This window comes from Sparus aurata, chromosome 21, assembly GCF_900880675.1.
Source record: "Sparus aurata chromosome 21, fSpaAur1.1, whole genome shotgun sequence".
NCBI lineage: Eukaryota > Metazoa > Chordata > Actinopteri > Spariformes > Sparidae > Sparus > Sparus aurata.
In genome coordinates this window covers 12,583,623-12,608,919 of record NC_044207.1, presented here as the reverse complement: position 1 = coordinate 12,608,919, position 25,297 = coordinate 12,583,623, and the positions used below count along the sequence as shown (strand labels likewise).

The window sequence follows — 25,297 nt, the reverse complement described above, 5'->3', positions numbered from 1 at the left end:
GTGGCGCTGGTGCTTTAATTAATACCTCGACACAACAGTTCAAAATATCAGCTTTTATTTATCGTTTAACTAAACAGGTTCAGAAGTAACACGTCAGCCTATATAATGATGTATAAAAATGTGATAAGAAGAATCTCAAGGGACAAAGCAGACGGTACACGTGTGTTCTTTGGCTACGGAAGCCTGCTGGAAGCCAGTGGAAGCCACCTGCGGGCTGAGACACTGGTTGAACAGAGGAGAGAAGCTTTAAATGCATGGACTACATTTGCACAACGAAGAGGTATCAATGTCCAAAAGCTCTGTCCATTTGAACAACATCAGAAACATCTCATAAAAAAGAGACAGGCATACTAACAGAATATTTACCCATTGCAATGACATACAGCATATTAGTTTTCCAGTGATTGTTTTCTGACTCAGTTATAACAAGTGAGAGTAAGAGGAAAAAAATAGACTACAATTTATTTTGCTCGTAGAAAAAAAAAAAAAAAAAAGTATACATGCATACATATGGTCAATGGAGCACCTGATATAAAAATACTGACCAACAACACTGAGAGAATAACTTACATCAAGACCTCCTGTCAAGCTGCAAATGCTGGCCTATACAATACAGTGACTTTGTGGGCATATCCTGAGTGTGTAAACTACAAGGTGATTTTGACTGTAAAAGCAAAAATCCAAGTACTTTTTTTCTTTTTTGCACCCGTCACATGAAAAATTTAACAACCAAGTGAAATAATCACAATAATAATGCTGACGCTCCCCTTTGTAAAAGCCATGTGGTTCAATTATATGGCCGAACACCTTTATCCAGGACTAACTTGCATAGGCAGCACAAAAATATTGGAACAATTCTGAACTCTAGGTATGACAACTGGGTGTACAACATTCATCTTATGCAGCACCTTATTAATCTTGAATAACTATAAGATAAAGGAAAACTAAATAGGTCCAAAAAGTGTTATTTTATTAAATTTACAATCAAATTGTTTAAAGGGTTCAAAGGAATCCTCTTGGTTTTGAGTTTTTGGTCATCAGAAACTGAAATTACACTTGATTTGGGGATGTGGTTTTTCAGAACTTCATTTTAATGTTAACAGTTATAATCAACTTTTGAAGTATTTAAAGAACTTAACCATGGATGAAAATGGTGCGACATATGAGCTGAAAAGCTCAAAGTATCTGTTCAAAATGAGATGACATTAGCAGACATAATTTGATATGTGCAATCCATAATCCAAAAAAGAAATCTGAGAAATCTGCCCTGCGAAACAGAAAAAGTCATGAGAAAGTACAAGTTGAAAAGAAAATAGATGTAGTACAATTATATATAAAATAAACATTTGCAGCAGCACATCTCTTTTGTTTTGAGTTCCTCCTGAATTGCTCGCAAATGGAGCACTTTCCAAAAGACAACTGAAGGATATGTCTGCCCAAGGCAACAAGAGGTACTCATAGCTGGGACTGGAGAAGGAGGGGGCATGGTTGTATAGGGACATGTATTAATTTACCAAATCTGGTAAGAAAATATATGCTAATCAACAAATGTTATGGTTTACTGCATAATACAGTCATGAATTAATGAAAATAATTTTTAACAAAACTTCCCCTCTTTCTCTTATCCTCCAAGATTCACCATTTAATGCCTGCCAAATACATTCTGTTAAAAAAAACAACAACTTAAAGTTTCATACTTATCTGGTCTGGAAATGAGAAGCATATCACTGGATAAAACAAAAATAAAAAATCAAGCACAATAATGATTCACTGAAAGCCTACAGGTGCAGTGCACTGATCATTTTTTGCCCCTGAAAAAAAGCAGGGATCCTGTAAACATTCAAAGCAGATAATAAAAATGTTAACAGCAGAATAACAGAAACATGGTGTGGTATAATGACAAAGCCTGGTCTTGATCGTTGAATTGTAATCTTTAAAACAAATGATGAAAAGACATGTGCTACTGCACCGAACCAGTAGGCTTTACAGTAAGCTTAACAGGCAAAACTTGCTCCTGTCTAAACTAACAAAAGGCATACATCAATTAATGCTCTGAATACAGGCTGTGTGCACAATGTCCTTTACACAGCCATCTTGTATGCGCTGGTTAGAAATGAAAGTGTTGATGACAATGACATGTCTAGGAGGCAGTGACTCCTTCCCACTCAACCAGGTACTGCACCTTTCCGTCGAGGGTGACCCGTCGAGCCAAAACTTTGTACTTTTCCCCGCAAGCCAGCCGCCCTGCTGCTCCGAAATAGCTGCTGATGGAGCTCTTGAGGTGGGAGAGCTGGCTGTTGGGGTCCATGCCGTGAACTATGTCTGTGGAGTGCAGCCCTGGGAGTGGGCTCAACACCTCTGCAGCTGGGGGATTTGGGTCTGCGTGGCTGGGAGGGGGGATCTCTGGGTTGGGGGTTTGCAGGGCCCGTCGTGGCCGCCCACGTTTCCTTTTTAAGGGTGGCGAGGAAACAGGCATGATGCTGGCTGTCGTGCGCATCTTGCTGGAGCTACAGAGGCTGGAGTGTGATAGATAGGAAAAGGGGAAGTGAGATAACCGATTCTATTTCTGACAGAAATAACAAAAACCAAGTATAAATGGGGAATTATAAAAAAACAAGACATGCCATCAGCTCTGTGTGAGAGTACTTGGACAAGGAGGCCACTGTGGCCACTTAAGGCCACTGTGTCTCATATATCCTGACATTCTGAAACCCCCTTTAAGCATTTCATGAACGTGAGGATGGGGCGACAGAATCAAATACCATATTATTCACCAAGTGCCTAAATATTTTGGCAAAATTTTAGGGATGACTATTGGTTTTTTAAAGTGAAACTCTCACCAAAATGCAACTTGGGCTTTTTTGTGATTGTACCCGAGTCAAACCTTCGTGTAAAAGCATAATTATGAAGAAAGTGGCACTTTTAAGATTTACCATAGTTTCGTTTTCAGCTCAAACTCATTTTCAACAGGAGTGCTCGGGGCAAAGTAGCGATAGCATCAAAATCACTATTTTTAAAACACTAAGAAGGCTCGACACAACATGAAACTTTGCTTTTTTTTAATCCGTGCATTTATATGGAACTAAGCTTTAGGAGCGGCCCACCTTAACTCATTTCCATGTTATGTCGCATTCGGAGATCAACATTTCTCACTGGCAGGACGGCAGCGAGCAGAGGAAACATCTGCTGATGTGAGTTGTCCAAAAACTCTCTTTTTAGTAACCTCTGTTTTCAATGCTCGTGTTCATGTGTAAAGACCCTGGTGATACTACAAGCAAAGTTTCATGTTGTGTCAAGCCTGCTTAGTGTTTTAAAAATAGCAATTTTGATGCTATCGCTAATTTGCCCCTAGCACTCCCATTAAAGATGAGTTTGACCTGAAAACGAAACTACAGTAAATCTTGCCTCCTTCGTCATAATTATGCTTTTACACGAAGGTCTGACTCATATACATTCACCAAAAAAAAAAAAACCTCAATTGCATTCTGGCGAGAGTTTCACTTTAACAAAAAATTTACAGAATGAGTTCTGTGGTACAATTTCTCCTGAAGGAGAATTAAGGCTCTCTACCAAACTTAAGGTCAATCTAATAGTTTAAGAATTTTCATTCAAAACCACAAATGTCAACCTCTCAGTGATGCAAGCTAAAAAGTCAGGAGCTCATGCTTCATCTACAGACAATAAATGTCTGTCCCCGAGTCATCCTATAGCTTTTGAGATAATTGAGTCTGGACCAAAGTGGCAGACCACCCAACAGACAGAGCAACACTGCCATCCAGAGAATCAAAGCTCTCCAAGTGAGAAAGAGATGATTGCTGCAGTTTCATAGCAGGAGTACCTGGACTGTCTTGAAATGCTAGTTGAGGTAGTTTCTGTGGTGCTCAGGGCTCCTATGGATTCCACATCTGAGGACAGCAGAGACCTGTCACTCCTGGTGAAGTTAGGATGGTTGAATGACAAAGAGACAGGAGGATAGAGACATTAAACAGGCAGAAAGAAAACTCTACTGGCAATAGCTCACTTTTGTAGTGTTTTCTAACCAGAAGATTAACTGAAATAAGTACAGCTGGTAGTGACCGCTCTAGTAGTAAAGCAGCTTCTACACTGCTGATAGGAACAGTCATAATTGTTTAGAAATAGACATTTTGCATCACAATTAATCACTTACTTGATAGAGGTTAAGTGATCCAATGTTTGGGGCTCTAGTGGTAGAGGCTTTCTTACATCCTGTCAGAACGAAGAACATTTCTCAGTATCCCCAACAAAAGTAACAGTTTGTGAGTGAGAGTTCAGGCCTAAACATAATGTAAAAACACACACCCTGCTACGTACTAAGACACACACACACACACACACACACACACACACACACACACACACACACACACACACACACACACACACGCACACACCTGGGATAAGAGTTCACTGGAGCGCTGTCGTTTAGCCAGAGTCTCCAGAGAACGTGCTCCTTGCTTCCTCTTTTTCTTCTTCTTCTTCTTTTTCTTCTTCTCTGTGCCGTTGGTTAAAGTACTGCTCGGGAAACAATAATGACAACAACATTTCACAACAGTTATGACATCTGGGTGTTTATCATTTAAACACTAATAATTTGCATGTTGAAATAGTTTCACATCTAACCTCATGCCAGATAGGGCTTTGGTTGACTTGCATCCCTTGATGGTGATCTCATGCGAGGCTCTCTCCATCACCCTGCTGGTCGGCTCATTGGAGTTGGGGGGAGCAGGAGGAAAACGGATCCTCAGCCCAAACAAGTGCTTCTTTTTCTTCACCTCCTTCCCTGACATGAACCTGGAAGAGATAAGATAAGGAGAGGGAGTAATTACAAGGAAAAGTAGTCCTGGAACAGATGAGTTGAGAAAAAGACAGGGTTAGGTTGAACAAGCACAGGATAAACCAGTAAAGGAATAACTTACAAGCTACTGTTGTTGTTTAACGCCTCCAGAACACATTCATATCGGTCTGATCTCGGAGTGTTGGTGAGCTGCAGACACAGGGAACAGGAATCACCAAACAGCAAAGACAGGGTGCAAGACAAATGAAAGAAATATTTCAGAAAGTCAACCCCATCAATTAAAAAAAAAAACAATTCCACAGCCAGGGATAATTAATAAATAATTGAGCCTCGAGGACAGGCCAACAGTGTGGTCATCATGAGATGTATTGCAGCTACACACTAAGGAAACCACTAACGTATAACAGGTTTCCAAATCCAATACCCTGTGCCAAAAAGTAGGTATACATTAAGCTGCACAAATAGAGTGTGTGCCTGGATGTTCAGTAGCAATGTCAAGTCAAATGCAAGTTAGTGGTTTGTTTCCTTACCTCCCCCAGCTGCAGCAGCTCCCAGTTATCATTGATGTAACTCATCAGGTGCATCTCAGAGTCAAAGTACTTCTTCTTGTGGATCACACTCAAGTTGTACAGGCTCAGGTGTGTCACATCCCCCCTGAAACATTTCAGTTAAAGACTTTGCTTAGTCTTTTACAACAGAATATCATAAAAAGAAAAGTGTTGCAAGATGCAGAAATTATAAGAGTTGGTAAGACAGACAGATGAGCAGTTGCATGCTTGTGTATATTATATAGAATACAAAAGGTTCTCTGTGTCGAAGTTGAAATTTTTCCTTGAGAATCACTTACCATCTGAGAGGCAATCGGCTGAGGTACTCTGGTCCACCATTGCAAACGGAACAAATGAACAGGTAAAATCTAAAGTCAAAACAGACACAAAACCGTGTCAGTTTATTACAGTGCTAAGGGATTTCTTGACCAAAAGCCTGGTGCTTTACAGAGATGCCGAGGACATGAGAGGAAATGTTTTGATACAAAAGAACGAGTCTTGATATGAAAACACAAAGTGGAGGTGAAGAACACCACAAAATAAAGGGTAGTATCATTTTAATTTTCCACTAGTTAAAAATGTACTGGTTTCATAACATGAAGAGTACTGCGGCCACTGTTAGCATTGGTTTAATATGCTTTGCACCATAATCTAAGATGATGGTTTAACTGTCGACTGATTTTAAAAAAGGTGTCCAAACCATTTCCCCAGACCACTACCAGCCTTTTGCAGGAGTCTCTCCAAAAGCCACGGTAAAAATATAAATATTGAAACGTATACAAAGTGATATTTGCACCTATCTCCGTAGAGCATGGGCATCTGTAGGCAATGGAGACACGCCTCATGGAACCACTGCTGACACCTGTTACACTGCAGCATCTTCAGGTACCAGCTACAAAGAAGGAGAAACGGAGAGAGTGAGTGGTTAGCTCTACCAGTATATGTGATATTAAAATTGTGCTTGAACATGGGCATGTAGGAAATCGTTTACCCAGACTATTAAATGTGTCCTGTTGTGTATGTAATGTGTTACTCACTCTCCTGGACCTCCACAGTAGCAGTAGCACTGCTGGATGTTGGTCTTGTGGCCCTGGTCCCACACCAGTTCATCCAGAGCATATGGGAAGGACAGGTGCAGCTCCATGTGCTGTTGCTGCTGCTGCTGCTGCTCGTGCTGCAGAAAGCCTTTAGCAGAAGCTCCCCTCCTGTGTGCACCCCCCCTCTGAAAAATGCATGTTTATATACATGTTTATGATGTATTTCAAAGATCATCTTGTAGCTAGCCTGTAGTATGTCTTAAATCATTTTTTCTTTAATGTCTAACAAAAATGCTATTCATCACGTAAATCCATGCTCATTATATCAAACAACTGATAAAATCAACTAAGGGTTTTATGCATTTACATTAAAAAAAAAACAAACAAACTGTACCTTAGGTATAGAAGTGAGCTCACACTCTGAGCAGAGCCACTTGTCATCTGAGTCAATGACGGAGGCATCAATTATGGGGGAGTGGCAGAGCTGATGGTAGCCTAAAAGACAATGAGCACATTTACAGCAGCTTTCATCTCCAGCATCACTCTATGAAAAAAGTACACACACCCTTAATGACCGGAGATAAGAGCCCAATATGTAGTTAAATAAAAAACAGTACCTTGTCCACACTTGTCACAGATGACAATCTCATTGGGCTCCTCTGAAGTTTCATCCTGGCATATGGAGCACACAATGTCATCGTCTTCATCGTCCTCATCATCTTCATCCCCTGAAATGGACAAAAGACAGTTGGGTCAAATAAACAACTCTTTCACCAGCAGCTGTAATGCAGAATAAAAATACATAAAGTAGGGGAAACAATTGATTTGATTGGAAGCTCCAAAAGAGAGCTTTCACCATGAGGTCAGTAGATTACATGGATTAGTCAGGACACTGTTTCTGAAAAGACAAATTAAATTTCTAATTTTACATTTAACTAAGAGGTTAGTAAGAAGCTCAGGGTGTAGTTGAACACTGCAAGTACGTTTCTGCACCCCTGCAGCAAAGTGATAACTTCAACCACTGGAGGTCAGCAGAAAACAAGGTTTTAACTGTTATTGACATTTTAATTCAGCCCTGCAAAATTGTGCACATACAGCTGTGCAGCAAAACATGTTGTTTAAACTGAAAGTAGTCAAGACTAAAAATAAGTACAATATTTTCTCAAATGTGCTTCACAACAAAGAATGTCTAGATGATATTTGCATTTTAACTGACTGATCTGCAAGTGCATAGACCCCAGCCTCTGTGTGTATCTCCCTTATGCTCATAACATGCAGGCAGTGCACTGCTGCTGTACTGATGCCAGACACTGTGGACAGTTAACTGTCAGCACCATGAGCAGGGAGATAAGTATGGCAAAAAAAACGGCAGACAAAGGGGGTGACGGTTATAATACTATTGCTCCAATTCAAACAAACTCTCAATAAAACTGTACAGAATCTAAAGCTCAGATGCTGCCAGACAAGAAAATAGCATATCTTTTAGATAACCTGCAAATGATCCAAGCATTTTTATTCAATAATAAGATCAGAATATTTAACAAATAAGAGAATCTTGAAGTTGAGTGAACTCACCTGTCTGGATATCCTTCCAGAGAACCCAAGATTTTGACCGATCCTCAAAAACCACAAAGCATCGTTGCTTGTCTCGATCTATCTGAAAGAGGAAGCAAAAACAGATTTGGGTCTTCCTAAAACCATACTGAGAAACAACATACAGAAACAAGATGTTTCTGTTGGCAACAATAAGCAGAAGAGGACACCAGTCCAGTTAGTAATGAGTTCAAAGGTTTTTGTCAGATCTAGGGACACATCTAATATAAAATATTTTGTCAGGTAGATGTTTTGTGTCCTAATTACCAAAACTCCAGAGCATAATTTCTGCAACATCAAGATTAGATGACAAAAAGAAAACAGCCAAAAAATTTTTATAACCAAAAAATGATGCACCTTCTCGACTGGTATACTGGAGTGTGTGGTGGCAATGTCATATAAAACTAGTACCAAGAGGAGCCTTTCCCTCACTATTACCTTTGTGATTGTTCCCAAGTAGAACAATCCGTCCGACCACCGGGCCAAGACGTCCTGTCCCTCTGTAAACCTGTCAGACATGCCGTCCTCTCCATAGTCTCCCCTGGCAGAGAGGCTTGTGGGGGACAAGGGCACAGCCTGCTGCTGCCGCTGGGGGTGAGCTCTGTGATGGACAGACAGGTGATCCACAACCCCTGAGTCTCTGGAAAACAGAGAAAGGGAAGACAAAGGGTGGAGAAGCATTAACCACAGGAAATGTTGACAATAATTATGTATGTATGTATATGTATAATTAAGTATTTTTCATTTAAGATATATATAACAGATATACCTTTGCATCTCTACTGGAATACTGTCTTTTTTCAAGAATATTTTGAGCTTTCAGAAGGTCTTAAAAAAAATCAATGGCCGGAAATGAAAGACATGCCATTTCCCCTCCAGTGGCTACAGACAACATGTGATTATACACATAATTAGTGCTAATTGGTAATTAACCACAGCCATGCAGCCAGTGAGATGGCTGGAGGGCAATGCTGAGTAGTTCTAACACTTATCCAAAGTTTCTTTTTTTTTAAAAGAAACAAAATGTAAAGGTTATCGTCAAGGTTTAACTCATATACTTAATGAATGACAGTTGTCACATGTAATAATAAAAGTTGAGCATTGGATATTTTTATCTCCTGCTACAAAACTATTCATCGAGCTGTGCTATAGAAGGCAGATTTCCTTTTTCTATTTCCTTTTTGTCACTGTCCATCAGTCCGAGATTCCCTTTGTTCGGAGTCTGAGAGAACATGGCCAATATTAGCCACCATAGAGGAAAAGGGGGCCACATTTAGATAACGTTGCACGCTGGAGAGTCTTTCACATAAAACAGCTAGCGGCCAGATCTGATTGTTAGCATGAATAACCCACATGCAAAGTCGTAACCCCGCTGACCGTCGGACCCACACCCCCCCACAGGAGGAAAACATGATGACAACAATACCTCATTCGGTCCCCTCCGCTTCTACAAACGACTCGTACAACAAAAAAATCTGGATATGAGTGACTCTTGCTATTCCGCTCCTTTTGAGGTCGGATTTATTTCAAAAGTGTGTCGCGGAAACGTGCGGGGCTTGTGCATTCCTCAGAAAATAACAAACGGTTCATTTTCCCCCAACACGTTCGCCATTTTGGTTTCCCGCTGATGATCGGGGAGTGCATTGTGGGAAGCGCTTAAACGACTGCTGCTGGTTGTTGTCGCCGCTACGTTCACATGTTTTTTCAAACATTTGAAATTGTAGGCAGGGCATTTAGCAGACAGAGCATATCCGCCCCTTAAAGAAGAATAAGGTGTACTTTTGTTGTCGACACCACCATCTTCTCCAGAGTTTCTACTTGTTGGTGTGAATAGAAAGCAAACTATCGTTGTCGGCGGTATTTATTAGCGGTCAGGCATTTTCACAGATAAAACACACAGTAAATCACACAGTGGAAAGGTTAAACGAGGCAGGGTTGGATGAATTGGTGCTATTCGTGGCCGCTCGCTGGAGCTACAATATCATGTGGGGCAAATAAATAAATATTTGGGTGTGGGGGTACTTTGGATGCTGTGACCGGAAGTTGACTTTCACATTAAGGCATTTATTGCGAAAGCGGAAGTTCATGTTACTCACGTTTGCTAGCTTGACTCGGCGATAGCCTCATAGTTTACGAACCACACATTACCAAGAACCACTTTAAGATATTGCCGCTGATCGTGAGGCACAGCTGAGTATGCTTCGGCACACGTTTCCTCAGTTTTGCGTATCACCCCCCAAAAAAAACCGAAACGTAAGTTGTAGCAGAATACATTGCGCCTGCGCCGTGAACCTCCGTTTTTTCCCAGCTTGAGGTATGTTGGTTGAAAATCAGCAGCTGCTGCAAAGAGCAGAGGCGCAGGCAAAGTGCAATATCAGAGCGATTAACGCGGACAAGACAGAACGACAGGCTGGAGCCGTGGGTCACCGTGGAGCTGAAATCGGGTAATATGCAGTCATTTCTGCCTGCGTTGTGAACCGGAGGAGTCGACTCATGCTGAAGACGTTTTCCCCCCGTGTGCACTGGATGGTCTCCCGCAGCCAGGTCCACGTATTGAGATGATCTATTTCTGTGATGGCGAAGGGTCTGTTTCCACGGGCCTGGGTGAAAAAGTCTTTCTACTTCCAGGTAATGCCACTGTTCGATGATGGCTTTGTGGAGAGGATCAACGTTATATAGTGCGTGTTGGGTTTAAATCGAACGTGAGCCTGTGCATAATGGGGTCATCGTGATGTCACATCAGAATGACAGCTGACAGAAAACATATCTTGGCTGCTTTGATTGGTATCATCATGATACCAATCAAAGCAGCCAAGATACTATCATGGGCTGTTTCAGGATACCTGAGGAATGTGAGCGATCAGGCCGACGCTGTCTGTGCTGATCCAGACTGGTTGGTACAGAGCAGAGTGCAGGCCTGCCACTGAGAGAGTGTTTAACACGTGAGGAGAAATTGGTAATCCATGCCAGGACTGATTTACCCAGGGCCAGGGTGAAATCTCTGGATCATTTCAACTTATCTTCTGCTCAGATTTGCAGTGAAGAGATGCCAAGACATTCACTCATCCTTAGTCAGAGCAGCAGTCATCGTTTTGGTAGGATAATAAGGTTCAGCCTTCTGATTTGGGTACCTGCGGTCTGCTGGCTCCAGTTCAGTACAGATTTCATGCAAAAGAAAGAGAATACAGGGTAAAAGAGTAAACATTGCTACAACACAACATGCAATACAGTCAGTTACAGGCATGAGGACAGGCTCAGGCGGTAAATCCAGTTGGCAGAGCTAATCACATCTTTATTCAGCCAGTTTTTGACCACTCCTGTGTTGGGGCTGGTTAGAGCAACAAACTCTGACTGAATTTAGCCACAGCTCATCCTGTACACACAAACAACACTGTGTGCACAAGGGTTTTCTTTCAATTTTGAGTTGAGTTGCGTCAAAGTGAGGTTGTGTATGTGTTTACATTCTGTCTTGTGTCCTTTGTCAGGGTTTCCTCTGTTTCTGTTTGGGTGCAAAGTTGATTTTGGCTGGACATTTAGCTCTAGTATGACTTTTTTTTGTAGCAGATTATTGCATTTTGCAGGCTACAGAGCGCACATCCAGCTTAATTTGTACTTTTTTATGTTTAGGTGAATGTCCACGCACCTACATAATGGAACATCTACCAGGTCTGTTACAGGATGTGGCAAACAGCCATATTACATGTGAACACCTATTTGACTAAAATGGGACGCAAATGTCTTTTGAATTTCAAAGCACCCGAGTTCAAAAAGCCACATGAAAGCCTGTTTGGGATTCGATGAATTTCAGTCTTTCCTGTTGAGTCTCTTTGATACCAAGAGTGCTGTTCTGAAGTACCTTTGCCCTGTAGTGGGGACTTGTGTAATAGGAAGAAGTTAATTAGGCTGTAAAGACGCCTTTAGTACTCTGAGATGTATCAACCATCGCTCTGCTGTGGTGTGTGTGGGCGGTCTCACTGTGCCTGCAGACAGGAGGACACAGGCTGAATGGGCTCTGTCCTCAGGAGTTCTGTGGACTCTGTAGAAAAGTGGGAGAGAAAAAGAATATGATGAGAAACCTGAAGAGAGCTCCTGTGATACTGCAGGTCTTCTATTCCCGTCTCTGACACGACTGTAAGAAGTCAATACTTCATGAGGGTTGATGCTCAGTAACTGAGTCTAACTGTTGACAGCCAGTAATCCTACAGCGCCACAGGGTTTATGTACTATGTGCCTTCGCAATTTGAAGCGTTTTCCTGCCTGCACGGCTCATTACCACCTTCCTTTACCCACCTTACCTTTGGTATAGTGCTATACACTTTAAGGACACGCCCTTTCTTTGAGGTGGATTAGGTTAAAGGATATCTTTTAAGAAAAAAACAGAAGTTCAGTCCTTATTTATTCGCCATCATGCCGATGGAAAGACAAGTGAAGTTTCATGGTCCACAAAACAGTTTTGGAGTTTCACAGCGTTGCAACATTCTCCTAAACAGCTGAATTAGATGGGGACTTGTTTTAAAATGTAAAAAAATATATTTAAAAAAAAAACAGCGGAAAAAAGAACACCAAATGTAGCTCCTCCTGCTTGTTCCAAGCCTGCGGAGGTTCCAAAATCGCAGCATGATTTGATGAGACGTTTTACACACTAAAATATCCTAATATCTTCATATAGTGTATATACTTTTTTCCTCCCTGTCTGTGATCAGTTCAGTTTAGCTAATGTTTTCTTAGCAAAGACAAACACGACATTCGGTTCCAGTGAAGAGGAGACACTGCGGAGGTCCACAGTGGAGGAGGGCAGCTTGGGTTTCACTTCTTTAACTCAGGGGCCTCATCATGTGTTTGCAGACACGCTGAGGCACACCACCAGACAGAAAACGTGCGCACATGACTCTCTTATCTAACGTGTTTTATGCACATACATTTTCTGCATATACCGCTCAGATCTGATAGCGGTGTGTTGTTGCTCTATACTCCCCTGATGACTCTGTTACCTCCCTGGAGGCCCACATGTTCTGTTCACATAAGAGGTGTCTCATAGTGGCCCGCTGGTGCCAATGGACAATTTGTTGTAGTGCACCAAAGGGAACGCGAGGCAGGAAGAAGATGGTTTTTCTTGCTTTTCTGTTAGGCCTCTAGCTCACAGTGCGCCTGTGTTGCATATTTGTGAACAAAAACACTCCAGACATCATCAGGGTTTTACTACACTAACCCAAACCCACAAAGAAGTGCTGTGCCTTAATCTTAGAAGAATCTCATTTTCATCACAGTGATTAGACCGTCTGTGGGGATCCGACGCTTCAATTTCTGCCGCAGTTTGTGTGGACACAAAACAGAACGATCTTCTGTCCAGATCAGAGCTTGTTTACTAAGAGCTGTAATCACAACACATCAAAGATAAAAAAAAAAAAAAAAAAAGGGCTCGTGTTTGGTCCCTGCCTCAGTGGGTGCATATTTTGTTGGGATTTGGAAACCAAGCTGGAGCTGAAATGAGAGGAACAGCACGCTGCCAAAATACACACAACATAAGCTGTTCCTGCCATGTGATCAGAGTGAGAATCAAAATCACTTTATCCTCCCCAAGTGCAGTTACAGTCCGTGGAGAAAAACTTACCGCAGAAGTCACATACTGTGGCTTCCACAGCAAATTTGACCTAAATTCTTTTTACCGCTCCACTGCACTTTCCACCAACTTAATTTTCATCCATGATGTTTTTTTTTTTCTTGCAGTAGTCATGCACCACTATAATGATCATTGGATTACCTGATCCATCAGTCAGTTCCAATAAACATGGACACATTGGTTGTGTGGAATAATCATTTGCTTCCTTTTCTGTTTATAACACAAATGGACGACAGTGTGAAGTCCGTGCCTAAAGGATAGGTTCACTCAAAAAGGACAAAAAAAAACACTTGAGCCATTATCTATACAATGTCAAGATGATGGAAAGTGATAGTCTCGTCGTCCTCAAAACATTTCTAGAGCTTCACAGCAAAACAGTGTTGCACTATTCTGATAAACAACTGAAGTAGATGGAGACTGAAAGAAAAACAACCTTAAACAGCCCACCCAGTGTAATCCCGGTCTCTGGAGGCCCAAAGATCCCAAATTGATATGAAAAGATGTGATTTACAGTCTCTTTAAAGCCAAAATCTTAAAGTGTCAGCTTCCAGAGACTTGGACTTTGCTGGACCAACTGCATGGAGCCATTTCATGTCTTTTGTTGTTGTTATTTTTTCTGTCTTGATCTTAAGCTGTTAAGGAGAATGTTGCAACACTGAATTCCTGTGAAGCCCCAAAAATGCTTTCCATCAGTTGGGGAGGTGAGAGGATAATGACTGAATTAAAATGTTTTGGGTGAACTTGAGTCAATTTAAAAGCATAATAAACAGGCTGACATAAAACATCGCATGTTTGTCCTGCTCCATGTTGTTTTGCCCTTAGATCACGGTTAGTTGTCCTCCTGAGTTTCGGTGTTCTGAATCTCCACTGTTCTTGAGCAGTGAAGACTAAAGGTTGATTTATTTTATCGTTTTACATCAGGGTTGTACAACTAGACGAAGTTTAAAGTCCCTATATTCTATTCACAAAAACAGAGTTCTGTTTATATCACACCATTTCTGTGCGTTATCACCATGGAAGATAACTGAGTGACTGCATTTTCTCGCACAATGTGACAGAAACAACAGGCCCTCTGTCTAAAGGTGCACTGTGAGACATGTGCTGTGTGCATCCTGTGACACAGGCAGTAATTAGATTTTTTTTCTAACGAGCTTTAACTAGAATGGCATGCTGGAACAACTGGATCTGTACCCCCAGCTTACTGAGCTATTGTAGGCGACTAATCAGCTAGGCTGTACCTTGTTATGGGACACCCCCATGCTGTCACCATGGTAACCTGTTATGTGATCAGGTTTGATTAGGGAGTGCAAGTGTCGCGCTTGGATCGACACCCTTTCCATTTACTGTGCCTGCATAACACGTTAAATCCGGCAGAACATCTCAGATTAATAACTTCAGAACAACCATGAAGGGATTTTAAAAAAGGACTTAGGCTTTTTCACATTTGAACGTACTCAGTGTCATTTTAAAGTGTATTTTCTGGATTTGGTTCATTTCTGTTTGTGCTCTCCCTTCGAAGGCTCGGATCTCTTTCGTGCGGGTGAAGTACCTGTTCCTCACATGGCTGACGGTGCTGGTGGGGAGCTGGGTGATCTATGTGCAATACTCCGCCTACACAGAGCTGTGCAGAGGACACGAGTGCAAGAACGCCATTGTGAGTACTGACATTGTTCGTTCATCTTTGTCTGTTTTGAATGATTTTTGTAATGGAATTGTGTTTCATAAAACTTCTTCTCTATTTAAGACCTAGAGAATAAAACTGTAAAGAAACTTGACATTAAATCACACTTTCCTTACAGTGTGATAAATACAGGAAGGGGATCATTGATGGCTCGGCCTGCAGCAGTCTGTGTGACAAAGGAACGCTCTACATGAGCAGGTGTCTGTCGACACTGCCAAACAACCAGGTAGGACACAAAGTTTACTTTCTGTTGAACTTGTAACTCCACTACTCTCAATTTTCAGCTTTTTTGGGGGAGTGAAGTTATCCTTTAAAAATGTGTTTGGTCAGGTTTACACAGGAAGCTGGGGAGACCATGATGGGATCATCCGCTGTAAGCTGGGCGAGGTCGTGCACTATGAGCTGGGCGAGGAGCCGGAGCCACGGAGAGAGGCCCCCGTGTTTGACAAGCCCACCAGAGGCACGTCAGTGGAGAAGTTCAGAGAGATGGTTTTTAATCACCTCAAGGTAAAGGACCTGAGTCAGAGAGGGTCATACAAAAAATCCAAATGTTTTAGTCTGAGATGGACTGAAGGCTGAAAGGAAGTGTCTGCTCTTCTCCTCCCACCAGTCCAAGCTTGGAGAGCAGGCTAACCTCGCCAGCCTCGTCAGCCAGATCCTCTCCATCGCCGATGGCAACAGAGATGGACGGGTGTCACTGCCAGAAGCCCGCTCCACATGGGCCCTTCTGCAGATGGACGAGGTAAACTCACAACAGTCCTGACCAGTTATCTGTTGTTGTAGTTTTCAGATTATATCACCCACATTTTATCAGACTGTTTAAAACTGACCAGGTGTTTGAGGATCCTCATCCTCACCAGTCTAAAAAAGACACTTTACTTGAAAGCTTTATCATCCGCCTTGAATGTTTAATTCATACAATTTAGAGCCATGCTGTATGATGCTGAGTTGTCAGTGTGAAAATGTCCTACAATTGCATAACAGGATGTCACATTAAGCATTCACAAGAAGAACTGTGTCACTTTAACGTGTTACTCTGTCAGTAAAAGAAATTAAAAGATGTTTGTCCCCTCTCTTGCTTGTGGTTTCTGACACCTACAAACATGAAATGACTGCTCAGTGAGACATTTTTGTGCTTGTTTTTTAAGGTGCTGCTCGGCTATCTGCTCCAGGACCGTGGACACACTCCTCGCCTCCTCGGCTACTGTGGGGACCTGTACATGACGGAGCGAGTTGCCTACAGGCCTCTGTATGGCTTGTCTTTGCCCTGGCCGCTGGTTTCCTGGGTGCCCAGCGGTGTGCAGCGCACTATGGACCAGTGGTTCACCCCCTCCTGGCCTCGCAAAGCTAAGATCTCTATGGGCCTGCTGGAGCTGGTGGAGGACATCTTCCACGGCACATACGGCAGCTTTCTGATCTGCGACCTCGCCGCGGCGCACTTTGGTTACACTGACCGCCATGAGCTCCGTCTGACTAACACCCGAGCGGTGGTTCCCGAGGCAGAGTTCAAGCGCACCATGCGGGCGCTGAAGTGTGAGACGGATTCCGACTGTGTGTACGGGGTGGACTGCCGGACATCATGTGACGTGCCAGAGAAGCGGTGCAGGGAGGAGCCGGTTCAGCCAAACTTGGCAAAGGCGTGCAGTACACTGAAGGACTACCTCCTGCGTGGGGCCCCATCAGGAATGAGAGAGGAGCTGGAGAGGCAGTTGTACGCCTGTATGGCCCTCAAAGGTAATGCTGGACAGATGAACATGGAGCACTCGCTTATCCTCAACAACCTGAAAGCTCTGTTGTGGAGACAGATCTCACACACCAAGGACTCGTGACGAGGAGAGGAAGTCCCTCTGAAATCATGCCAGTCAGCTCCTCACGTGGAGCTGAGTATTACAGATGCTGTGATTTAGGAATAGCAAATTTAATGAAGTAATTTTTATCAAGTCTTAACACTTATGAATGATCAGACTGAAGGAGACTCTACCTCCTCACTCCCAGTTTCACAAGGCCTGGAACCCACGTCTGAGTACTCTGGAATAAAAAAAAAAAACCTGAATGATTGCATGTTTCCATCAGTCACACTTAAAAAGAGTTCATGCCGCCACATTATATTGTATTGTATTTTTCACCAGAGAGGAATGTTACTGGGGCACTTCTGGACAAACAGATTTGTAAACAGATTTTAATGTTGTTAGTGTCGAGACACCAAATTGCTGGTTTTACCACAAAATCATGCTGAAAAGTTTGAGATGTTCAGGAAGACATGTATTTTGTGAGAAACTCCAGTTTAAAGTGTAATGAAGTGCACTATTTTAAGCTCGAGCTCCTTAATTTTGTTGCTGCGGAGCACCATGACATCATGAGGGGGTGCACCTTTGAAGGTTAAGGCTGGTGATATTCTATGCTCCCATATCTTTAGTTAGTTAGTTAATGCTCAATACTTCAGTGCCTATCGAAGGAATGAATCTTGCACAGCTATCAAAATTATACTTCGATTAAACATTTTTTTTTTATGATTTCTTTAACAGCTGGGCATGGTTTAAGCAAACAGGAGTCATTGATGCCATTATTGGGGGACTACTGTCAGTGGTGGAACAGGAATTTTATCATTTTATCACTTTCTCATTGACATGCAAATGAAAAGATGACAGATGGTGATAATCGTAAGGGGCATGGGGCCATATCTCCAGGTAAAACTACATGTGATTACCCATTAGCTAATGTTAGCATTCAACCAATTCCTAGCTAACATTACAGTCTGATAACACTTTAGTGGGTTTTACTCCCAGGTTTAAATAAATGTGTCTGCATTGATATGCTTAGAAATAATGTAAGTTTTAAATATCATTGTGTGTCACAATCAAAGAGTGATGTTTGCTCGGAAGTGTTTGAATGCTAACGTCATCTTTGACTATGACTCGCCAGCTCTAACACAGCAGTACTACCTTTTTTTTTTTTCTCGATGAGCATGTCAGAGGAAAATGGCCACCACGTTAATATGGCACAGAGGAGAGTTAGCCATTTTAGGTTTTGTTAACGAAGGCTGATAATGAGGGAGCAAAAATAGGATATCACCAGACTTAACCTTTAAAATGTGTAGACTAGAGAGAAATTTTAAGGTAAAGTGTAATTAGTGGAGTTATTTAACACTGAGCATTGAAACTGTGCTGGAGGCTTTTCCTTAAATTGTCTCATCTGCATGTCAAGTTGAGGCGGTCCATTAGTTTTAAAGTGGACAATGTAACTGTCAGCGTCCCCTCGAGGTGACACACTGAATGTCAGTGTACGTCACTGTGCTGTACATCCTCCACCTGTAACGCTAGTGACATCAATGCTGCATCGACGACACGAAGAGAAACTATGTATTTAATTTGTGAATGTTAGTTGTTTATCTCACTGAAAAGAGCATTTGTGATACTGTGCTGTATTCACATTACATTTGGATATATCCTCAGTGCCATAAGGATCATACTGGACGTCATTTATGAATGTTTTACCACCAGTGGAGGCGGAGATCTTTATCAAGTCTCGTGGTCGCATCCGAATGCTGTATAAATTTTCCCATGATCCCCTCCAGACATTGCTGTTGTAAAGTTACTGTGACCGAGTCAACGACCGGACTTGATTAACCACTTTAACTACATTTCAGAACAGACGTGACCTGTTAAAGCATGTCAGCGCTGCTGTTTGAAGTATGAAAAATGTAAAAAAAAAAGTGTTTACATGTTGAAGAGACCAGCATGATTTTGCACAATTAAACTACACGCCACTTCACTGTAATCCCTGGTTCACCTCTTTCTTTACACCACTCCATCATCATCATACCTCGACTTGTTTGTGGATTAAAGATAATCACTGTAAATATCACGAGTGTAATTACAACACTCGAAAGTATACACATCACATTGACGAAAGAAAGTTCTGACAGAGACAAAAGCTTGAGTTTGAAATAAATTTATTTGTCTGTGATGTGTGGTGTGTCTTCGCAGCGGAGCGCTGTGCCGAGCGTCTAACCGTCCCCTTCTTCTTGTTCTTGTGCTCGTAGGAAACTGGCCTTTTTCTGAGCAACGCGGTCCTTCCTCTGTGCCAGAGATAGCTTGGCGCGATTCCACCTGTCCGGAAAAGAGGCAACAACAGCTCCATTAACATTCAGCACAATGTTTGTCCGCTCGGCGCTGGGCTCTTCCCAGTACAGCCATTCAATACTGTGAAAGGAAGCTGTGGACAGTTATTTCCGCTGGTATCAAAATTGTCACATGGGTTATTTCTAAGAGCACATTATCACATTTCGGGCCCCAAAAGCAGGAAAAGAACCTTGCGTGTTTTTCCCATGTCTCACATCACCAGTATAGGTGACATGAGAAAAACAAACGGCAATTCAGATGCTTGAAATCAAAAACCCACCTCTTCTTCTTGACGTCTTTTTTCGGTTTCTTTTCGTGTACTGGGTTTGCCCTGATGCCGACGTGTGCTTTCTTATACATTTCTTCTACCTGTAAAGAAACAAAACGTACATGTTAGCGCACCAACTTCAGGTATTTCACGCTGTGCAGGATGGTTCATCTTGCTTCTCTCAGCCCCGTCTTGAAAGGACAGTGAACATCAGCCAGTGCAAATGAAGGACCAACTACATTTTGCTCAGCGTGCTTTGTATCATCATCAAGAAGCAGAGAACCAACCAATCTGTATTAGAACAAAGTCAGGCCTCATGTAAATGTGCACTAATCATAAAGGGAAGACACACAGATGGTTTGATAAGAGTGTTAAAAGTAAGTCTAAGAACGTTTTGTCCAAAATCCATTCTTAGATAAACCTGGGACAGGCATTTTTTTTGTACGATTCCCTAAAACTTTGAACATGATCTAAAAGTGTACTGGGAAGAAAAGTCTGCCTCAGAATTACCTCATCAGTGCTCTCTGGTGGACGAATTATGTAATGGAGACATCATTTCTAAATGACCTCAAACATAGTCTCGATTTATGTCCTGCAATTGGTAACTTATTGAGCCAACTATATGGGAGCATTGGCCACAGCTCCCCTCACCGTAAATCAGCCGTTATCACAGCCCATAGTCTTGTTTCAACTATCTTCAACTCAGGTTTGGTTGAAATAAATTTTTATTTTACAGAGATGGAATATATTCTGGCTCTACACGCCATTTTTCCCCCACTGTACATTAACAAATTCACCTTGGTAAGGAGCCATTTCCTCTATCTTCAAAGTGACTGGAATCCATGTAATGGTTTTATTATCCCACTAGCTACCATGCTAATAGTAGCTACTTAAAACGACAAAATGTTTCATGTCGCTGAAGTTTGACGGTTTTAATGTGTATGTGTCCTGTCGAATACTTTGAACTGCACACTGCCATCTCACTTTTACAATGTGTCGGGTGTCACTCTCATAGGGGGTTTTAGTAAGTAGTTGTCGTGTTGCACTGAAGTTAACAAAAAAAATCTAATTAATAAATATAAATAAATGCATGACTCCTTAGTTTTTTGTCCTATCACTGAACTCTCCAACCTAAAAGACACTTTATCTAGTTTAAAAAGTAAAGACTCAAAGTGTGCTTTGTTGTGTATTTTCACGGGTAAAGAGCTCATCTTACTGTGTCTGGCGTGACTCCGTTCTTGATGAAGCGTGAGAACTGTTTCTTGTAGGCATCCTCGTCCTCCTCCATCAGGTAAGACATGTAGTCGGCAACGTTCATGCCCAGGATGTGTTTGCGATGCACCTCTGCGTTGAACTCCTTACTCTCTGTGTCGTAACCGGGGAAGCGTTTTAGACTGGAAACAAGGAAAAGGCAGAGATCAGACCATACGCCAAAATATAGTTTTTCTACTTTAAATGTTCCTATAAAATTTTTGTCCTTCTGTTCTGTTTACCACATTGCTCTGCAAAACAATCATATAATGACAGATGTTTGCTTTGGTTCATCTTGCTTCTCTCAGCCCCGTCTTGAAAGGACAGTGAACATCAGCTAATGCAAATGAAGGACCAACTACATTTTGCTCAGCGTGCTTTGTATCATCATCAAGAAGCAGAGAACCAAAGGATTGTGCAGAAGATCTGAGTGTGGTTTTGAGAGGGAAAGTGTCTCAGAAGAAAGACATCTAATGTCCATTTTCAACAAAGTTATACCACTCTGAGATAAGCAAGTCTTATCAGTGTAATGATTGTGTTACACGTCGAGTAATTCAGGGGCAACTTGTGCATTTTTCTTTAAATCCTGTTTATTCACCTTTAAGCTTCACTTGACAACCCAAATCTATGATTTGGTATCAAAGAAAGAGAAAACACTATTTGTGAATCACCAGTGGGTGCTGTTGTCATACTCGGATCATACTGACCTGTGAGGAATGGCCAGCCCACCGTCGACTGCCCCCTTTAAGGCTCCAAACACCTTGTTCCCTGTGGTGGTTCTGGCCAGACCTGCATCCAGGTAACACGTGAAGGCGCCCGGCTGTCCGTCAATGCTCTCTACGTTGAATTCATCTCCCGTCACCTCTACCTGGCCCTCGTACGCCTGGTCCATGCCAAACTTATGCAGCAGCTACAGAGGAGGAAAAGAAGAAGAAGGAGGAGGAGATGGGAGGAAGGCACAAAAAGAGGATGTGAGAATTCTTAGTAAAGACTCCTACGATGCCTTTTATTTTCTCCCCCACGGATTTCGAAATCGAGTGATATTATAAATTTGCCCTTTGATATTACTATGTCAGCACAAATATCACTGCCCCACGCAAGTACATATTGTTCGTGCATGTGTGTGTTCTTACCCTGCGAGCCAGCAGCAGCCCGGTGCAGTAGGCTGCAGCATAGTTAGTGAGGCCCACAGTGATGCCATATTTGGGCAGCTCGTGAGAGTAAGCAGCACACACGATATGGTCTCCTTCAATCTTTGCATAGGCAATCTGGAAGAGAGAGGGAAAGTTAGGAGAGTTGTGTCGTTTTTCAACATGTCGCAACATGAGTATCGCTCGCTTTCCCAGTCACTGACCTGGCAGCAGAGGTCCCTGTTGGAGAACCTGACGATCATACGGTACTTTGGTGTGTTGTACTTGTTCTTGTCCTGCACAACCAGGCGCTTGCGGGCGAAGAAGTCAGTTTTCCCCTCTGTGGAGTTACCAGCACACAATCAATACCAAAGCACTGTTTGAACACATGGAAGAGGAGCTGGCCTCGATGGCGCATGCTCAGTGTGGAGCCTATGAGGCTGGTGTCTGGGTGATCAGGAATTCTCTTACCTCTCCTCCTCCTGAACTTCACTTCATATCTCTTGAAGTAGGACTTGTTTTTCACCACTTTGACGAAACCCTGCGAGGAGAGGCAGAGTTGACATGTTCACACGCTAGCTTCAACAGGGCACTCGCACACAAGTATTACAATTATATGTCAGCTGTTTGGCTGTGCTTCACGGTGTTGACAGTGTCGTACAAGCGTGCTTTAATAAGATATTAAACGCTTGGTGTGAGTGTGCTGTGCTGTGCTGTGCTGCAGGTCAGCTGAGGTTTCATCAGCCATTGAGGCGCCACGCTGCAGCGCTCTGCGGCTCACCGGCTGGGTCCGACCGAACAGCCGCAAACATCCAACGACATCTGACTCTCACACCATCGTCAACACGTTTGCACCATCAAACACATCCCCACACATTCAGTACATCCGCACTGGGTGTATATCGATATAATTGACTCACCATTTTCAGAGGATTTTGCTCCTCTTCCTCCTGGATTCAGCAGCTGTGTCTCGATAGCGGAAGGCTGACTCTGCAACTTGTCTTCAGCGGGACGTGTGATGGTGGCAGCGCCCCCTGCTGGCTCGGAGGACGACACGACACATGGACCAACAGGGGGCAGCAACCACACGGACACAGCAGGGCTTCACTCAACTTCTGCAACAGTGATTTCTTTCCTCTTTCTTCTTCCGAAGGTTAGAACAATATAATACAATGTTATGCACATTGTTGTTAAGCTGAATGAAATGTTCACAACAATGGAAAGCAAGATGGTGAAATATTAGATATTGCCCCAAGTAAAGAAAATGCTGACAAAAAATGTGTGGTGCCCTTTTTCTGGAGCATTATCTAGGCCTAATATTTGGGTGTGTGCAAGAAATGCTGCTCAATGTGTTTTACAAAATCAATGGTTAAAAAAATCAGCAGTTATGAATAAAATTATACAAATAACACAAATATAATATTATTACTTTTACTACTTCCAAAGTCACCATTTTAAGAAATTTAGTAGTAATAACATATTACATTAACATATATGAAGTTAAGAAAATAACAAATATTTTAAACCCCGCAATTTGTGTTGAGAACTATTTGGAACATATATTGGCATCGCATCAATCATTATCACTTATGACCCACTAGAAGTGTGTGGTGATGTGTGTATCTACCTGTATTTTCTTATTTCCTCAGTATTCTGGGTCTGGGTGTCCGTCATATGAAGCCCCCAAGCCAATTACAGCACAAGGTCGAAGCTCAACATAACGAACAGGTTACATCTCTCTCTGTGACCGTCTGTCTGCTCTGCTTTCGGTATGTCATAAACAGCTTTATATCTGTGTGTCTGTTTGACCGAGGGCAGGGCTGAACTCCGAACACACAGAGCAGAGAGGCAAACAGCGGACAGGATGATGTGCGCACTTCAGCTGCATCACCATACAACCTGCAGGGTCGTGCGGACGAGTGGGTGTTTTTATTTGTGCTTTAGAATGTAACAGCCATGAAACAATCAGAAAATAACATGTTATTTCTGTGTTTCAATGCGTTGATCTCATTAACAGCACTCCCTCTCTTCATTCACTCCCTCTACTCTTTCTCTCTCTGTCTCGCTCTTGAGCCAGGGTCAACTTTGAATGCTGTGTTTACAAACAACAAGCATCACATTCTGCATTGTCTGCCTTCAAATAGGAAAACTAGCAATAGTGTCCAAAATTCAAGAAACCATTGATGATTCGCTAATTTCAAACATGACGAGCACAGTGATTATGAGGCCCGACTGCTCTTAGGAAACCTCGCTGCGATACTGTGAAGGGGTAGCTCTATTGATGTATCATCCATTCTCCACCAAATAATGATGATTTGGGCTGGAAAAGTCGAAATGATGAAATGTCTGAAGCTTGGGCGGATTTGAATTGTTCAGAGAGAGGTCACAGTATTTTACGCCTGAATCAGAATCTGACACAGATTTACTAGACTCATATTTGTACCTTGCTTAATATTGTAATTTCAAGTAAACTATGAAAATATAACTTCTTCTTTGCTTTCCATCTGTTGAAACCTTGTATGCATATTAGAGTTATACAGTCCAACGTGGTGCTTTTCTTTGACTGATGACTTGACTTTGTGCTAAGATTTTTCCGACTACTGTTCCTCAGGTGCACCTTCAATCACATCTCTCTGGATAACAAACCCTGTTTTTTGCTCAGAAAAATATAAATTGTTTCATTCTTTAACAACTGGGCCAAATTCTTCCTTGCTTTTGTTTGTCTGTGTATTTATAACAGGTTGTTCTTTTATGTATGAACACAAAATAGATAGATAGAATTACTTTAATGATCCCAGACTGGGAAATTATGAACGCAGGCATTGACCAAGAGACAGAAGTTAATATTCATTCGGAACTAAACTTTATGTATTTGTGTTGTGGTAATTTTTGCACTGCAGGTTAGGCAACATGTTCAACATTCACAATCTTATTAAAATCTACATTTAAGGGTATAGATGGAATAAGTGGAATCGATAGAGTGGTACAACAATGACAAAATCATCTTTAATTTCCATTTTGGTCACACACTTCTCTATTTTTAACACAACCATAGTACAACCTGGAAAGCTGCCATGATATACTAAAATGACTAATACACCCAGGGCACTTCCCAAGTGAGTTGACATTCAGCAACACTTCGAGAGAATGACATGAGTAATAAAGAAAAACCTGCTCCTCACAGTGTGGACCTATTTCCAAACACCAGACTGATGTCGCTGCGGATCCTCCC

The 25,297-nt window shown here is 42.2% G+C and overlaps 3 protein-coding genes and 1 long non-coding RNA gene across 6 annotated transcripts; 2 read left to right on the top strand and 2 right to left on the bottom strand.

Moving 5' to 3' along the window:
* Positions 1-38: 38 nt before the first annotated feature.
* On the bottom strand, positions 39-9,669 carry mtf2 (metal response element binding transcription factor 2). Of its 2 annotated transcripts, none has more exons than XM_030402189.1 (15): positions 9,421-9,669; positions 8,433-8,634; positions 7,977-8,058; positions 7,019-7,129; positions 6,796-6,896; positions 6,402-6,586; positions 6,161-6,256; positions 5,664-5,732; positions 5,347-5,470; positions 4,938-5,005; positions 4,642-4,812; positions 4,413-4,533; positions 4,169-4,227; positions 3,839-3,931; positions 39-2,516 (listed from the first exon to the last, which is right to left on the bottom strand). In XM_030402189.1, the coding sequence occupies exons 1-15, from the start codon at positions 9,423-9,425 to the stop codon at positions 2,141-2,143; spliced, it is 1,863 nt and encodes a 620-aa protein (XP_030258049.1). In that variant the 5' UTR covers positions 9,426-9,669; the 3' UTR covers positions 39-2,140. The 2 variants fall into 2 exon arrangements, with proteins under 2 accessions (XP_030258049.1, XP_030258048.1); XM_030402188.1 differs by lacking the exon at positions 9,421-9,669 and adding an exon at positions 8,764-8,968.
* A 410-nt stretch (positions 9,670-10,079) lies between these two features.
* On the top strand, positions 10,080-19,072 carry dipk1aa (divergent protein kinase domain 1Aa). The gene is made up of 6 exons (XM_030402191.1): positions 10,080-10,622; positions 15,134-15,268; positions 15,414-15,521; positions 15,626-15,802; positions 15,906-16,037; positions 16,444-19,072. Exons 1-6 carry the CDS (start codon positions 10,569-10,571, stop codon positions 17,122-17,124), a joined length of 1,287 nt encoding a protein of 428 aa, XP_030258051.1. The 5' UTR covers positions 10,080-10,568; the 3' UTR covers positions 17,125-19,072.
* A 158-nt stretch (positions 19,073-19,230) lies between these two features.
* On the bottom strand, positions 19,231-23,124 carry rpl5a (ribosomal protein L5a). Of its 2 annotated transcripts, none has more exons than XM_030402192.1 (8): positions 22,986-23,124; positions 22,537-22,606; positions 22,290-22,405; positions 22,069-22,203; positions 21,643-21,845; positions 20,901-21,078; positions 19,697-19,785; positions 19,231-19,404 (listed from the first exon to the last, which is right to left on the bottom strand). In XM_030402192.1, exons 1-8 carry the CDS (start codon positions 22,986-22,988, stop codon positions 19,302-19,304), a joined length of 897 nt encoding a protein of 298 aa, XP_030258052.1. In that variant the 5' UTR covers positions 22,989-23,124; the 3' UTR covers positions 19,231-19,301. The 2 variants fall into 2 exon arrangements, with proteins under 2 accessions (XP_030258052.1, XP_030258053.1); XM_030402193.1 differs by lacking the exon at positions 22,986-23,124 and adding an exon at positions 22,847-22,865.
* Positions 23,081-24,707, top strand: LOC115572273 (uncharacterized). The gene is made up of 3 exons (XR_003982069.1): positions 23,081-23,218; positions 23,715-23,793; positions 23,884-24,707. It is a non-coding gene; the product is annotated as an uncharacterized LOC115572273 (long non-coding RNA).
* The last annotated feature ends 590 nt before the right edge of the window (positions 24,708-25,297 follow it).

Bases quoted from the DNA above. Each gene is read 5' to 3' on its own strand.
- mtf2 (XM_030402188.1), bottom strand. The intron at 3,932-4,168 runs GTAAGTGATTAA...TAACTTCACCAG, and splicing joins GATCACTTAACCTCTATCAA to GAGTGACAGGTCTCTGCTGT. The intron at 2,517-3,838 runs GTACTCCTGCTA...ATCACACTCCAG, and splicing joins AGCATTTCAAGACAGTCCAG to CCTCTGTAGCTCCAGCAAGA.
- rpl5a (XM_030402192.1), bottom strand. The intron at 22,204-22,289 runs GTCAGTGACTGG...TCTCTCTTCCAG, and splicing joins ACAGGGACCTCTGCTGCCAG to ATTGCCTATGCAAAGATTGA. The intron at 19,786-20,900 runs GTAAGATGAGCT...GTTTCTTTACAG, and splicing joins ACGGAGTCACGCCAGACACA to GTAGAAGAAATGTATAAGAA.
- dipk1aa (XM_030402191.1), top strand. From the start codon at position 10,569: ATGGCGAAGGGTCTGTTTCCACGGGCCTGGGTGAAAAAGTCTTTCTAC. The intron at 15,269-15,413 runs GTGAGTACTGAC...CTTTCCTTACAG, and splicing joins ACGAGTGCAAGAACGCCATT to TGTGATAAATACAGGAAGGG. The intron at 15,522-15,625 runs GTAGGACACAAA...GTGTTTGGTCAG, and splicing joins CGACACTGCCAAACAACCAG to GTTTACACAGGAAGCTGGGG.